The sequence below is a fragment of the Pyrgilauda ruficollis genome, unplaced genomic scaffold, assembly GCF_017590135.1.
Source record: "Pyrgilauda ruficollis isolate IOZ18807 unplaced genomic scaffold, ASM1759013v1 scaffold54, whole genome shotgun sequence".
In the NCBI taxonomy this organism is placed as follows: Eukaryota; Metazoa; Chordata; class Aves; order Passeriformes; family Passeridae; genus Pyrgilauda; species Pyrgilauda ruficollis.
Window position 1 is genome coordinate 5,946,128 of NW_024527044.1, and position 14,976 is coordinate 5,961,103.

At 40.0% G+C, this 14,976-nt stretch overlaps 2 protein-coding genes across 5 annotated transcripts; one reads left to right on the forward strand and one right to left on the reverse strand.

The window, feature by feature from the left end:
• The first annotated feature begins 44 nt into the window (after nucleotides 1–44).
• On the forward strand, nucleotides 45–4,712 carry CENPQ (centromere protein Q). 4 transcript variants are annotated; one of them, XM_041480894.1, is made up of 9 exons: nucleotides 45–196; nucleotides 1,175–1,330; nucleotides 1,644–1,701; nucleotides 1,834–1,948; nucleotides 2,104–2,172; nucleotides 2,769–2,898; nucleotides 3,114–3,233; nucleotides 3,527–3,604; nucleotides 4,190–4,712. In XM_041480894.1, exons 2-9 carry the CDS (start codon nucleotides 1,178–1,180, stop codon nucleotides 4,316–4,318), a joined length of 852 nt encoding a protein of 283 aa, XP_041336828.1. In that variant the 5' UTR covers nucleotides 45–196; nucleotides 1,175–1,177; the 3' UTR covers nucleotides 4,319–4,712. The 4 variants fall into 4 exon arrangements, with proteins under 4 accessions (XP_041336828.1, XP_041336831.1, XP_041336830.1 ...); XM_041480897.1 differs by having other exon boundaries at nucleotides 1,647–1,701; XM_041480896.1 differs by lacking the exon at nucleotides 45–196 and adding an exon at nucleotides 242–357.
• A 549-nt stretch (nucleotides 4,713–5,261) lies between these two features.
• On the reverse strand, nucleotides 5,262–14,375 carry LOC121360757 (cytochrome P450 2K6-like). Its single transcript, XM_041480831.1, has 9 exons — nucleotides 14,118–14,375; nucleotides 12,401–12,563; nucleotides 11,292–11,441; nucleotides 10,661–10,821; nucleotides 9,838–10,011; nucleotides 9,095–9,236; nucleotides 8,225–8,409; nucleotides 8,004–8,145; nucleotides 5,262–6,706 (listed from the first exon to the last, which is right to left on the reverse strand). The coding sequence occupies exons 1-9, from the start codon at nucleotides 14,373–14,375 to the stop codon at nucleotides 6,519–6,521; spliced, it is 1,563 nt and encodes a 520-aa protein (XP_041336765.1). The 3' UTR covers nucleotides 5,262–6,518.
• Between the last annotated feature and the right edge of the window lie 601 nt (nucleotides 14,376–14,976).

Sequence of the window (14,976 nt, forward strand, 5' to 3'; positions counted from 1 at the left end):
GGGATCGGGACAGGGATGGGATCCCCCCATTACCTGTCACCGGCCCCTCCGTCAGCGCGCGACCCCCGCGCACGCGCGGTGGGCGGGAGCGGCGTTGCGCGTGCGCCGCGGGAAGAGCGGGTTTGTTTGGTAACGTCCCGGCGGGCTGAGGCGGGACCGGCGGTAGCGCTGAGGAGGGGGACGCAGCGCCGGGAAGGTGAGGCTTGGGGCGACATGAGCCGGGAGGAGAGGAAGGGCTTTGTGGAGATGTTGTCCATTATGCTATCCGACAGCACTGGGGAGCGGGAGTCTGGGGATGTGAGGGCATATGGGTGACGACTACAACTCCCAGCATGCACTGCGATAAAGTAGAAGGTGGTCTGCGACGGTGGGGAGCGATGCATGCCGGGAGTTGTAGTCCATATCTCATTTGCGGTCCGCTGTGAAAGCTGTCCCACAACATGGGTAGTTAGGAAGGAGGGAACATGCAGGGCTTATTTGCTTGTTTTAGGGTTTATTTAGCTGATGTGGAGTTTGTTTACCTGCCATATGGTTTATTTACCTGTTTTAGGCCTCAGTAACCCTGCTGGGGCTTGTTTGTCTGCTGTCAATTTCGACACTTGCCTGGTGAGGAGAGACAGGACCTGAGTGAGGAAAGGGCGGCCTGAGGGAGTGAGTGAAAAGCTGAATAAATCCGAATTGTGGTGCTTGAGAGACGAGAAGGGTGCTGGGTTTGTGGCTACTCCCTTCTGTGTGACAGCTTTTTCCTCTGTCTCTATAGTAAGAAAAACTAGATTTAAACTGCATCAGAGACCACTGTGCTTATGTGCTAAGGTAAAAAGTTCTGGTAATTGGATGACTCCACTGAAAATTAGAAAGATAAGTCACAGAATGGTTTGGGTTGGAGGAGACCTTAAAGATCATCTATTTACAACTCCTGGCCATGGGCAGAGGCGTCCTCCAAATGGGGATGCTTTTTTAGTGGTTCTACATTTAGGTAAATTTACAGGATTTGAGCTCTAGGTTAGCAAATATTCAAACATTTCATCTCATTTAGGCTCATTTGGGGCTTATTGGGTTGAGCCCAATTTCTTTTTTTTTTTTTTTTTTTTTAAGGTATGATTTGCATTATATGGGTTATAATTGCTGGATTTTAATTTTGTCTTTGTTTCCTCCTATTCCCATTGGTTTACAGATAATGAAACCCCGCCACACATCTTCCAATAAAATGGGGACACCAAGTGGTGGGAAATCAGCAAAAAATGCTTTTAAATCACAAAATCAACAAGGGACTTCTAGCAAAAAAAAGAGAGCAGATGAACAAGGAAGAAAACAAGGTCAAAAAAGACAGGTATTCATTATTTTGGATCAAACATGTAGAAAAGTAACTGAAGGTGGGGGCAAGGGGAAAGAGTATTTTTCCCCATTTTTTAAATTGGAATTTATAGTGAATAGTTTATCAACTAAGAATAGTCCTCTTGAGGAAATACCCAGTGTGAAGAGCTCTTTTGAGCAGTCTTCAGTAAAGCTTTTTGGTTTTTTTTTTTTTGTGCTCAAAGACTTTTGTCAGACACTGGCATAGTGAGTTCAGAGAAGTAGATGAGTGATTGCACAGCAGAGGATGTCCCAAAATTACCACATTTGCTGTAAATTTTTCCCTTCAGCAGGTCCCTCAGAAAGGCAAAAGGGGAGTTAAGGAACTGAAGGACTATTCCCCTGCAGGTAAGGTCCTGTTCTTTCGTCTTAAATCTGAAGTGTTTTACACCTTTGACTGCAGTCTGACTGAACTGAGTCACAAAGCTCTCTGTCCAGGTTTGATAAGTCATATTTCTCTTTTTTCCTTTGTGATAACAGGAGAAAATGGTTCTTCAAAAAAGGTGAAGCTGTCCAGTGCTACAATAAGATCTTGGCAGCCTCTCTCAGAGAACAGTAGGCTGTTCCTGGAAAGTATAGTGGATTCAGTAGTACTGTAAGTGCCAAATATCCTGATGGTTCCTCTTTATTTCCTCAAGGAACAAAGTAAAAATCATAGTATTACTTGCACTGGAAGTCAATGTGTTTTTTGATGTGTTTTCTGTGCTTGCACACTTCGTGACGGAAATTCTGCCTGTATTTTCCTTCCAGATCTGTTTTGTCCCAACAGAGGGAGGGAAAAGATGATGTTCAGAAGCACCTCAATGTCCTGAAAAACAAGTAAGAAATTATACATTAAAGGAAAAAGGGAGAGAAAAGATTTCTTCTACCCAGTTGTTTTGTACCATACTTTGAGGGTGAACTAAAACTCTACTCTGTCATACATACCTACATATATATATATATGTATATAAGTGTTTAGATTTAGATATATAGAGAAAGCTATATATCATGTTTCATAAAATAATTTCCAGGTTTTACTAAAATGATCATCATTTGGAAGCAGTTGTGAATTCTCCTCTTAGAACTTTGAAAAGTAGAAGGGTCAGCACTGGGAAAATATTAGGACAATATTAATTAATGTCAGTTTACAGTCAGGGAGTGTAGAGGCCAGTGGAATATAAACCACACAAAGTCAGTGCAATAGCAAACATGAGAATTTTGGGATTTCTTGTTCCTGGTTCTTTCCTTGGACACCTATTCCACATGATTTTGGAAGACAATTCAAGGCAGTTTCTCTTTCCTGCTGCAGTCATTTACTTCACTGGCAGCAGTTAAATTTAAAACTATAGTGAGATTAGTTTTTCCCCAGAATTTTCTTTTTGCTTTGCAAAGAACTCCAAACAAGTCACACTTTCCTTTTTCTGTAATTGAAGGGTGCTGAGAAGTTTCAAGAATTTAAATGTTCCTCCAGAGAAGCTGGGCAACCTGAAGAATATCCTGAGCCTTCAAATGGCAGAGAAAGAAATGCTTGAGACAAATGAGGAGTCTTTGGTACAACTGCAGGTATGAAAAGCAGGGAAGGGAAAAAATAACCTTATCACACTGCTGCCTGTGCCTGAGCTGTTGTGGAGTGTCCAGTGTTCATCATCATCAGCCACTTTTGCTGCAAAGCACTGTCTCTTTTTGGACATTTTGTCAGTGACTCAATGTGTTCTGTGGGAAAGATTCACCATCTCTAAAGTAAATTTTCTTCTGGTTTTGTGTTTGTTTTGTTTTAGGACGAAATAACTGAAGTAGTGCGATCAGCGGAGCGCATTGAGGAAAATATACAGCAGCTGCAGCACAAAATCCAGGTGCTCAAGAACCAGTTAGAGAAAGATGAAAAAGATGCCAGGAAGGTATAAAATAATAAATAACTATGAATAAATATATAAAATAAATACTTGTGTACTCCCATAACCTTGAGGAATGGGCTGACTTCCAGAGCTTTCTCAAACAAGCTGTTTCTCAGGCAGTGTCATTTAAGGAAGGCCTCGTGCTTTTGGGAATGGATTTTCTTAATCTTTCTAACTTCAGCTGCAGAATTAAGTTTAGTTTCAGAAGTTGGATAATGACAAACATGTTATTTTCCTGCTTGTGTGTCTGATATTTGGGGGTTTGGATAGTGTTTTTCATTCTCTACTTTTTCTAGGTATTCCAGGAAAATGGCAGTGGAGAACTCCAGCTTCCAGAACTCCCCAAGCGCAGTTTGCAGGCACCCACTTTGCAGGTGAGGGTGGAATAAATATTTATGTTTTCAGAGATACTTTGGTTATGAGGAGGAAGGCAACAGAATGTGCTTTTATCCCTTAACCTCTGCCAGAGGGGGCAATTATGAAAATTCAGAAAATTTGAATAGGTTTTCATTTTCCATGTTACATTTTTTTTCTTTTCATTGAGAATGATATGCTTATGCTTTAAAACCAGGACTAAACCCTAAAAACCCTCCTTATCCCTGGAAGTATTCAAGGCCAGGTTGAATACTGCTCTGAGCAGCCTGGGATAGTGGAACCCTGTGAGAGGTGTTCCCTGCCCATGGCAGGGGCTTGGAACAAGCTGATCTTAAAGGTCCCTTCCAACCCAAACAATTCTGTGATCTTATGATTTAAAACATCACCTGCTTTATTCCTAGAAACCCTATGGCCTGAGGGAACTTGCAATTTCTGAAATATTTCTATAAATGCTGGAGGGAAGACTCGTTCTCTGACTGTGAATCTTCTTTTGTTTAAGCTGTAGCTGCATGAAGGTGAAATTCCTGTTGCACTCAACGAAACATGTTTTTTTATTTGTTGTCTATGATTCTTATCTTCTTTAGGAGGAAATTTTGAAGGTGAAGAATCAGAAGGACCTTTTAAAGGATATGAATGCTATTCAGCAGTCAGCTGACTTGAAGAACTTACTAACCCTTGTTGAAAAGACCTATGAGAAGGTGGATTTGCTTTGAGAAGCCAAAGTGTGTGGAGCCTCTGTGTTGAGTTTGGAATCTGCTTTCTTCCTAATGGCCTTCTTGTTGTGACTGCTGCATTTCTGTTAAAACATTTTCTATTAACATTGGTATATAAATGTGTAGATACATTTTGGGACTCAAGTGGTTTAAGTCATCTTGTCAAGGGTTTTTGGGGTTTTTTTAACCTGTGATGATTTCTAATGATGATATATCCTGTCTTAGGAAAAGGGAGGGAAATAGTTATTTGGGGGTTTTTACAGAATAAGGGAACTATTCCTTTCTATTTGCACTTCTTTATCTCTAAATTACTGAAGGTTGTCTTCTACAACAGTAGTTTTTATTTGGGAGTTTAAACCTGAAACATGTAGTAAAAATAAACTTGTCTAATACTCAGTTGTAAATCCCACTTTCAACTGTCTTACTATTTTTTAACAAAAACCCTCAATTGAAGAAAATTGAATAATTTTTATCAAATTTACAAAATTGCTTTTACATTTTCATTACTTAATACAAAAACCAACATCAAGCTACATAAAGTACTTTCTCAGGTTAAATTACCTGCTGAAAGATAGCAGTGCTCTTTACCCTGACTTGCTTCATAAACTCTTGTTCTGCCGTTAACAAGTTGCTGCTACTCTTAATGAGACAAAAGGTAATTATCTCTCTTCTATGAGGGCTTGAAAGCCTCTCTGGAGTTAGAATCATGGAATATCTCAAGTTGGAATGAACCTGTAAGGATCTCTGGGTCCAGCTCTCTGCTCCTCACAGGATTGCCTAAACCATGTAGGATCAGGAAAACCAGACTAAGTACTTGCTTTATACTGAATCACAGGAGAAGGAATATAATTATTTAGAAGTATTTCTGAAATTTGTGATCACTTGGCAAGGAGAGCATTTACGGATATAACCATTACCCCAAAATAATTTAATCCAGAGCATGGGTTAAAGATTTTCCTGCACACCGGGAAAAGGTTAAGTAAAGATTTTCATAAAGGGTGATTTACTGTGTGGGTTTTGAACTTCCTGAACCACATAGAGACCTTTGTCTTTTTGAAAGTTTTTTATTTTGAAAAGAAAGTATGGAGAAGGGCAGTGAGTACGAGTCAGATTCAGCTTCTACACAAGTAGGTTGAAATAGTAACTGAAGAATGAGCTTCTGCATTACAGTGCTGGATAGATACAGAGGCAAGCCATACTTACTTTAATTTTTTTCCCTGACACTGAGTGATTTATGATAGGCTGGCTGTGAGGGATGTTACTTTGGGGTTGTCATGCACACATAAACAGAGTAACATGAACCAGGGAACATAAATCCAGCCATTTAGGAGGTGGTCTTAGCTCGACGGTGGATACTCTTGGACAGAGTTGCAGAATGATCAGATTATTGGTTTTGATGAGATTTGAGGCTTCTTCCAGAAGGTTCACTGTTGATCTGTGTGTGTGGAGCTGTGACCACAGCTGTGTGATTTGACCTGGGAGCACCTGAAACTTCAATTTGACAAACCTTGTCTTTAAGTAGGTAAAACATTCTCTTGTGTGTGTATGCTTTATGTACTGAGTTTATCCATCTAATGAATGCTCAGGGAATATCTTAACTTCTGGATTCAGATCAACTTGGCTTAAGGTTTTTTTCTCAGAAGTGATCTACAAGTACAGAACTGTGATTTCTTTGCATATGGAAATGGAGTAGGGAGAAGAGCCAAGGGAAGAAGCTGCACTGAGGCACTGGGGAATGTCAGGATATCCAGCCCAGCTTCTAACCCAGCTGACTGCCAAGGTCAAACAGCCCTTCTGTTCTGACAGCCTGAAACTCTGAACATTCCACATTTATCTCCTTGTACAACCTAAGCACAGCTTCATAGCCGATGTGTCTTTTGGAAAAAACCTGGACTTGAGAGCATTTTTTGAGATATGCTTTCAACAAACAGTGAACATGGCAGCAAGAACAGGAAAGCTGAAGGCCTGTATTATTTAGCCAAGATTGGGTGATCTAAGAGATTAATCCATGAGCCATCAGGTACTTCACAGTTCTGGTCCATTTCTGCCCTCTCCCAAAAAATAAAAAATAAAAGAACACCACTTTGGTTTAGAAGTGCTGGAAACCTTAATTGAAATATGGATTGTTTTGGTCAAAGAATTAAGACTGATGTAATGGAAAAGTGATTTAAACATTTTAGAAACACAATGGATTGTAGTTCTAGGAACGTGCTACAGCACACATTTTATAGGGTTTGGGGATGACATTAAATGAAATGGCAGGGCTGAGGTCCAGGTCTGAGCTGGAAACTCCAGGTGGAGGGAGGAAGTTGAACCTCTGCAGGAGACTGGTGAAGAAGAGGAAGAGCTCCATTTTGGCAAGAGTCTCCCCAGCACAGATCCTCCGCCCTGGAACAAAAGGCAAAAGGACCACAGGAAAATCAGTGAGCTGCTTCTCCAGTACTGGAAGTAAAAAAACCCCTTTTACCAGCTCTGAAAAGCTGGAAATCCAGCTTCAGTGGGAATCCAGAACATTTGAATGTTATATTCTAGGTATGAATAAAGAACACAGTAGATTTTAAGTCTTTTGGGTACAAGTTATCAGAGAGGAAATTTGATCTTCAGAGGTACTAAAGCCAGCTGGTGATAGATTTTGTTTTCCTTTGTCTAAATGCTTGCATTTGGAGAGAAATGTATGGAAATGTAGTCTGAATTCCTTAACTTGAGTTTTCAGTAAAATTTAATTTTTACTTCATTTTCACAATTTTTTTCTACTTGGCTGAATTTTTTGATCCCAAACCAACTGGTTTAGTCTAGAGTTTAGGTCTATTAGTCAACTCAGAGGCAATTTTTTATACTAAAATTTTTCAGCAAATTCCTCGAAGATTCACAAATGCTGGCCAGAGTGGGACTGAGAAGCCAGGTGGAGGAGATATTCTATGGATATTCAAAAATGCTGTAAATGTAAGTTCTGTCAAATCCAGTAGCTAGTAAACTGCCTTATTCATAGCACGATGATTCAAGCCAGAACTAACAAAACTTGAGCTAAAATTTGGTTTTAACACTCCTGTGTGAGAGAAAATGGAGAGCTATTGCATGGCTGTGATATGAAATAAGTCCTCCAGGGAATGCCCAGACCTGACATTCCCTGGGTCTGCTTTCAGCTGGGACATCTAGACTTAAGTCTGGAAAAGAAGACCTCGGAACTGGAAGTGTCATAAATTCTTCTAAAAAGAAAAAAAGAAATTACAGTGTACTGGCTGGTATGACAAGAAAAAAATCTTATTTGAAGATCATACAGAGTTGAAAATATAAAAATAGGGTTGATTAAAAAATGGAGAGTGTTGTGGATATGCCAGATAAATTAGCCAGAGACTGATGTATGGGAACTTAAAAAGAGCAATTACAGAGCCTGCAAAGCAGAAGAAATGCCAGAAAAGGAGCAGAGTTGGAATCTCCCATGGCAAATGGTGTAGGTGTGTAAATTCAGGTGAATGTCACATTCTGAGAAAACCTCAATGGGCAAGTCCCTTCTTTCCTTTGATTTTACACAGAATTTGGGCTTTTTTTTTATCATCATACTATATGAAATCTTGACCCAGCTGACATTTTTTGTGACTTTTTAAAAGGGACATGGAAAAATGAAGCAGGAGTGCACAGAAGCATCTTCGCTGTGTGTTCTGTGTAAATGCAAAAGAGAAAGCACCTGCTGAGAAAGGCATGAAAGCATCTTTCTTCACAAATTTCCCATTGGCATCAAGGAAGTGCTCAGGGTAGAACATGTCTGGTTTCTCCCACTGTGACTGGTCTTTCAGGACTGAGGTCAGTAAAGGGATGATGTAGGTTCCCTGCAATATAGGACAGAGGAATAAATTCCTAGACAAATTCAGAAAGAAGAAATGTTAAGCAATCCTGTAGGCGTCTCACCTTGGGGATGAAATAGCCTTGGAGGGTGACATCTGCAGCAGTCTCATGAGGCAAATCCAGTGGCAGGATATTGGCAAACCTCTGAATTTCATGGATGACAGCATCTGTGTATGGCATCTGAGCTCGGTGCTCGATCCGCGGGGGGTTGGACCCTATCACTTGCTCTATCTCTTCTTGGACCTTTTCTAAAGAAAGAATCTACTCTAAGATGCAAGGACTCATTCACCCCTGAGACACAGTGTGCTTTACTGATGTCAAGTATAATAGATCTGGAGTACAAACAATAAATTCTCCCAAAATCTTTTTTTCCTTTCAGAAATAATAGGAGGTGAACAGGACTACCATGTTTAATTCTTTACCAACAAGAAACCTAAAGACTTTTCTTCTGCCATCTCTTCTGTCTAAAGATCCATGTTCTGCCCAAGGGTTGTCTCTAAAATCCCATTTGACTCTAAACAACCCTGTACCATCAGCTGGAATGGAGATGCCAGGCAAAGGCAATTCCATGAATCTTCTCAAGTCCCCAAAGCCTCAGTACAGTTCATTTAACATCTGCACAGGCCTTTGGTTTATTGACAGTTTCTGAGGGTAACCTGGAACAAAATCATTGACCAACACAGGACAGCTCTTTACTTACTAATTAATGAGATTTCCCCAAGCAGAGGGCCTGGCCTGTATGAACTCTGTGTTCTGCTGCTGGCTGACCAGTGCAAGCCTCACTGGGTCTGAACCAGAGGACACAGAGGCAGTAATTGGCTGGAAATCTCAGCTCTTTGCAACTTGGCCTATTAACAGATGTCTTGATCCTCCAGGTTCCTGTTTGGTCACTAATTCCCTGACTGTAACAGTATCTATCATTAAACCACTTACTCTGGATTTCAGGGTACTTTAGCATCAGCAGAAAGCCCCAGTTTAGTGTGGTGGAAATGGTCTCAACACCAGCAGTAAACAAATTGCTCACCAAGCTTAGCAAGTTGCCATTATGGAAATACCCATTGGTAGTGGATTTCTCCTGAAAAAAGTCGTTGAGATAAAAGGATGAAAACTCAAAGTTTTCCATGTGAAAATGCAATTTATGTAGATAAATATTTGCTAAGATATAAATCCTACATTTTAAAAAATTGTGAAAGACAAGGAAGAGCTTTGGGCTTGTGCCTGGAGCAGAGTGCTGACATATCTTTGTATTTACTGGGACCATCTGCAAAGGGAGCTGCCTTCCCCATGGGAAGGTAACCCAGCCATATCAGAGACCCAAAATAAGTCCCAGTAAAGCCCAGGTAATGATTCCATAGTGTTATGTGTTATGTTTTCAAAAGAGCCAGAAGAGCTGGGGCAACAGAGAAAGCAGATAAAAAGAGGCAGCCTTGGTAAATATATTTATACAGTCTGAAAAAAAAAAAAAAAAAAAAAAAAGGATAAAGGTTCACTGATTAAAAGAGGTTGGAATTTCAACAGCATGAAGTATGTGTTCAACTCTACAACTTTGTAGTATGTATTTTCTCAAAGACAGCTTCCCTAAAGAAATTCAGCTGTAATTGTAAGGACTGAAAGAAAATTGCAAATGTGCTCATAAAACCACAAAAGATGGAATCAGCAAGAAAATGCTCAGTTACCTCCTGCTGTTTAACCAGGAAGGCATCAATAAAACTTCTTTGGTCATTTTTGTCCAGGTTTTTGAGGTGCTCCACAAAAGTAACTCTTACAAAATCATGGAATTCATCTCTGTTTCGAAGGAGAGCCTTGTTAGCCCTTAGGAGGAATCCAAGGTATGGGAAGATATTGTACATCTACAAGAGTGGAAGTTGTTAGAGTTTATCAGCCAGAGCTCTGAAAACACTACAGAAACAAATTAGCAACATTTGGCCTTCCTTGCAAATACAAAGTCAAAAAGTTAAGATAAATATTTTGTTTTTTAGAACACAAAAAAAGTGACTGGATGAATTCGTAGTAGAAAATTCATCAAGGACCACTGAATAGATGTAAAAATCTTGCCTCAAATGACTATTTTCAAGAGTAGTGTAGGTGTCAGGCTCAAACAACTTCAAGCTGCCACCAGGCAGATGGAAATGTTGACCAGCAACTTTTGTTATTGTTTTGGCCAGCTCTTCCACTAACTTTTTTTTTTTCTTTTTCAAAACCTAGATAAATATAAATCAATCCAGGGTGTGGCAGCATTGCATGCAAGTATCTGAAGGTATTTTTCACTCATAAGCACTCTTCAAACTCCATCTTAAATATGTTTTTGAGAGACTGGGGTCTTGATTGTTGACTTCATGATTCCCAAACTCTCTCTCAAGGCTTTTTTTGTCTGAGAGAGTGCTTTGTAAACCTATTATCTCTCAAAGTCTCATATTTTCCTGTTTAATAGAAGAAACTTATAACCAGTATTGCTATTGGCGTGCAGTGGAACAGCAACATAAACATGTGAATCATTACCGTGACCAGAGGTTTCCCAGCAAGCCTCATATTTTCATTGGTCAGATTTACAAGTCTCACAAATCTGGAGTCTTTGTAGTCAAATCGTTTTCCAAGCAATATTGACACAATTATATTAGCAACTGCTGCATTAATTATTTTGCTGGCATCAACAGGATTTCCTGGACAAGGAACAAGAGAATTGATTACATTGTAATAAAGAGATGTAATTTGTAAATGTAAAATTATTATTAAATATTGCTATTTGTTATGGTTGGTTGCTATCATTGATTATTATCCAGTGTCAGAATACCATATCAAGACACAAAAATGCCAGAGGAGCCAAATTCATCAAACTGGTGTACATTTCCTAAAAAGGTCTGAACTTGAAAAGGCTCAAAAAGCCTTTGCATACTTGGACAAAACCTCAGAGGTAGTGAGGCCCTGGCACTGGCTGCCCAGAGAAGCTGCGGCTGCTCCACTCCTGGAAGTGTTCCAGGCCAGGCTGGACAGGGCTGGGAGCAGCCTGGGTAGGGGAAGGTGTCCCTGCCCATGGCAGAGGGTGGAGCAGGATGAACTTTAAGGTCCCTTCGAACTCAAACCATTCTGTGACTGTAATTCCATGGGTTTGCAGAATGAACAGCCCACCCACCTTCCTGTGAGGCGATGGAGTCTGCCAGGTGCCCGTACTCCTCCACGATTCGATCCTCAATGGCCTTTTTGCCCATCCCAAAGTCTCGTAAGGCTGTGAGGGTAAACCTTCGCATCACCTTCCAGTTTTCACCGTGGGCAAAAACAACGCCTGAGACCAAGAGAACATTTCAACGTGGCAGAAGATTTTAAATAGTTTTGTAGACATACAATGGAGCTGTTTAGTAGCAGTCACTTTTAAAACAAATTGCATCCAGATGAGGAAAAACACACAACTGTGCCTTAAGTATTTTCAATCCTCAGAAATAGGTTCATTACACAAGCAAAGGATAAATATTTAAGGTTTATTTAATCAAATCTTAAGAAGAATATATATCCTTAAAGACACTTGTCACTGAAAGAAATTGGACATTGGAAATTCAAGTTCAAACTGCTGGTCATCATAGTTTGGAAGAGGAATTGAACTAAGATCTCTGATGACTGCAGGAAAAAAAATTAAGTAGGAACAAATGTCTTAAAAAATTCAGTAATATCTTAAAGCCTCCACCATCAGCTTTTTTCACTTAAATTGTTACATCATTTAACTGATGACCTCAACTATGGGTTTGAAATTCTTGTTTTGAAACGCAGCTCATTACAGTGTTCCTCTTTTTAAAATAAATCCACAGTTCTCTATGTGCTACATGCAATCTATTGTCCTATTCTGAATATAAAAGCACTATTTACCACTGAAATGATGAGCAACAGTAGAATACTAATTTCAGAAAAGGTTGTTCTGTGATAAGCCCAAAACCCTACAAGTTCAGAGCCATATCATGAGAGCTAGAAATGCTTCTCTGGCAAGGATGCCCTGTTCTAGATCCTGAAAGTGTGTCAATATCCATTTTCTGTTGCTGTAGTTTTTTTTAGAGTTATGGTTGTTTTGTTGCCACTGTCAGTAATTTCAAAGTTGAATAAGTGCGCTAAAGTCAATGAAATTGCTCCCTGTTTCCAATGCCTTTTGTGATTTCTGATCCAAAGTGTTGTCCCAGCTCCTGCTTTGTCTATAGGGAAAATAAAAAAAAAAAACCAAACAGGTGAAGCTGATAAGGAAGAATAAGAGAAACTTACCATTTCCTTTGGTCAAATCTTCAAAGACTGGGATTTTAGGTCTCTCTGCAAATGCATCTGCCTGGTTTACGAGAGCTTCCTTCACTGTCTCATAGCCAGAAATCACTACAACTTTCCTGTACCCCATCTGAACACTGAAGACTGGACCATATTTTCTGGACAGCTGTCAGGAAAAGAGAACAGTGATTTACCACTTTGACAGCCTATAAAGAAATTCATCACCCGTTCCAGTGCTGCTTATTTTTCAGTCCTTCCTCTGGGTTACTCACGTGGTAGATATTTTCCTGACTACAGGGAAAGACACTTGATTTAAATGATGGCAATGTGCCAGACATTGTGGTAGATAATGACTAAATGGAACAGTTGGGAGAAGAGTTCTATTGTGCTAAACTGAGCAGAAGTATCAACAGCTGAAACCCCAAGTCAGCAAAGGATTGCTCTGAGAGTTCTGTCTGCCCTCAGAAGCTCTTGTAAATTCAGTTTGACTCATGCTTTCAGACAGTTCTATGCTATTGTGTTTCTTTTGTGCACAGGCTGCACCTGAATAACCTGTTCAAATGTTTGGTACCATTATTTTATTAGAAATAAATCAGTTTGTTTCTGGGCCAGGATTTAGCATTAGACACATTCAAGCTTTTTATACATAATTATATGCACCATGAATCTGTCTCAGAGACAATGTTGTTTTTTAGCTGGTACAGGTAGATTTATTTTTCTGTAACTCAGTGTTCCTGATTCTTCTGACTACTGGAGAAGGGTTTCCTGACTGCACTCATTTTCTAGTGGCTTTGCAGAGAGAAACAGAAGCATCAAGATGCAAAATGTTCAGCAAGTGGTAAGCAAGTACAACTAGCTGAAAAAACAGGAGCAGTCACCCACATCTGAATTGTGCTCAAGTCAGAGAGCCAGTATCCGGCATCAGAAAGGAATCACTGAATTACAGCAGACACATGTTTGTTCTGCTGGCCTGAAAACAGATGGAACTTGCTTTTGTCAACACAATTGGACTGTGTAGGAGAGCTACAGTGATATTCCAGATATTGCATCTAGCCAGTCTTTTGATTTGTGGGTACAACATCCATAGAGGTTCGTTGGTGCAAATATCCCTTTCAAAATCATCAGCAGGGAAAATATGTACTTTTAATGTCTAAGCAGAAAAAACTCTAAGAAAGGAGGGGGTTCATATAACTCTTCTCAAAGTCACCAAAGCCCTGCAAAAAACTAAGTAAAGTAAGCACTAGAAGAAAACGGAAATATTTATTATTTTGGCAAAGGTTGGCACTGAATATTAAGAGTATATAGTTATATCTTCAGGTTCTGGGGAAGAAAAGAGGAAAAGGAGATGAGAACATTGATAAATCAGTAATGCCAAGATGCTGCAGTTACAGCTCCAGGTACATCAATCAGTGGAAGACGGAGAGGGTTACACCACGTATCACAATCATTCCTTAGTCCGTTGTCTTTTTCTCAAATTTACTACAAAAATAAGGTGGATGCTTGCTATTATTTTGAAAGTTGTTGAAGGCTGAAACCTGGACAAAATATTACAGTATGGAAACCATGCTGCATTCAACATTTTCTGCTCAAATAACCATTTCTGGATCCCTGGCTAAAGGCTCATGTATGGATGCAATACATTGGGTGCAATAGGAGAAATTGCCTGACATCTTGGACTATGGGGCTTGTTGATAGGACCAACAGAAAAGAAAATGAGTACCTCTAGATAAGTCCTGTAGGGTCTCTTCAAATCAAACAAAAGAAGATTTCCAATTATAGGTAATGGTCTTGGACCTGGAGGAAAGTTCTGTCTTCGGTCATTGTTCCAGAAACCTGCTGTTTTCAAAATGGAGAGAAAAGCCAGGATCAACGCTAAAACAATGGAAGTGCTGCTGTTCCAGAAATCTGCTGTTTTCAAAATGGAGACAAAAGCCAGGATGAACACAAAACCAATGGAAGTGCTGCTGTTCCAGCCCATCTCTGTTCAGCCAAGTATTTGCCACAGAAGAGGAAAGAGAAAATGTGGACTCTGGATCTCTGTCCTCCTGAAATAATTGTGCTTGGGAGTATCTTGTGTCAGTCCATAAACCTCTTTTTCACTGAAGGGTATGTCTCAGTCGTGGCTGGTGACTTGCTCTTTTCCCATGTGCTTCCCAATGGGTCTTCAGAAGGGTACAGGGGCATATATGTGTTTACTAATGTGACCAATGTGACTGGGTGAGAGTATGGGTCACTGGGCAAGTGTGAAAGTCCAAGAACATGGGTAACTGCAGGTCATCAACCTGACATTTGCTATAAAAGCCATAAATTCTGCATGCTGTCCAGGTTACTGATTAATCATGCTTTTGCCTTTAGCACAGATATCCTTGATACCCCTGAGGAATCAAAATTCCACTGCCCAGGGGTGTAGTGCAAAGAGATTAATTTTTTTTTTTTTAAAGTGTGTGATGTATGAATGCGAGACTCACAAGCTGAGAGCAGATGTATCTGTTTTTGCAGAGTTAAGACAGTACTCACACACTTAGTGTGAGAATCTCTGTTCAGTTCTTCGCACATAACCCAGTTGCAGGTCTCTAATA

Bases quoted from the DNA above. Each gene is read 5' to 3' on its own strand.
- CENPQ (XM_041480894.1), top strand. From the start codon at position 1,178: ATGAAACCCCGCCACACATCTTCCAATAAAATGGGGACACCAAGTGGT. The intron at 1,331-1,643 runs GTATTCATTATT...TTTTCCCTTCAG, and splicing joins AACAAGGTCAAAAAAGACAG to CAGGTCCCTCAGAAAGGCAA. The intron at 2,173-2,768 runs GTAAGAAATTAT...CTGTAATTGAAG, and splicing joins CTCAATGTCCTGAAAAACAA to GGTGCTGAGAAGTTTCAAGA.
- LOC121360757 (XM_041480831.1), bottom strand. From the start codon at position 14,375: ATGGGCTGGAACAGCAGCACTTCCATTGGTTTTGTGTTCATCCTGGCT. The intron at 9,237-9,837 runs GTAACTGAGCAT...GACTTTTTTCAG, and splicing joins TCCTGGTTAAACAGCAGGAG to GAGAAATCCACTACCAATGG. The intron at 6,707-8,003 runs GTGCTTTCTCTT...CTTTTGTTCCAG, and splicing joins TTTCATGCCTTTCTCAGCAG to GGCGGAGGATCTGTGCTGGG.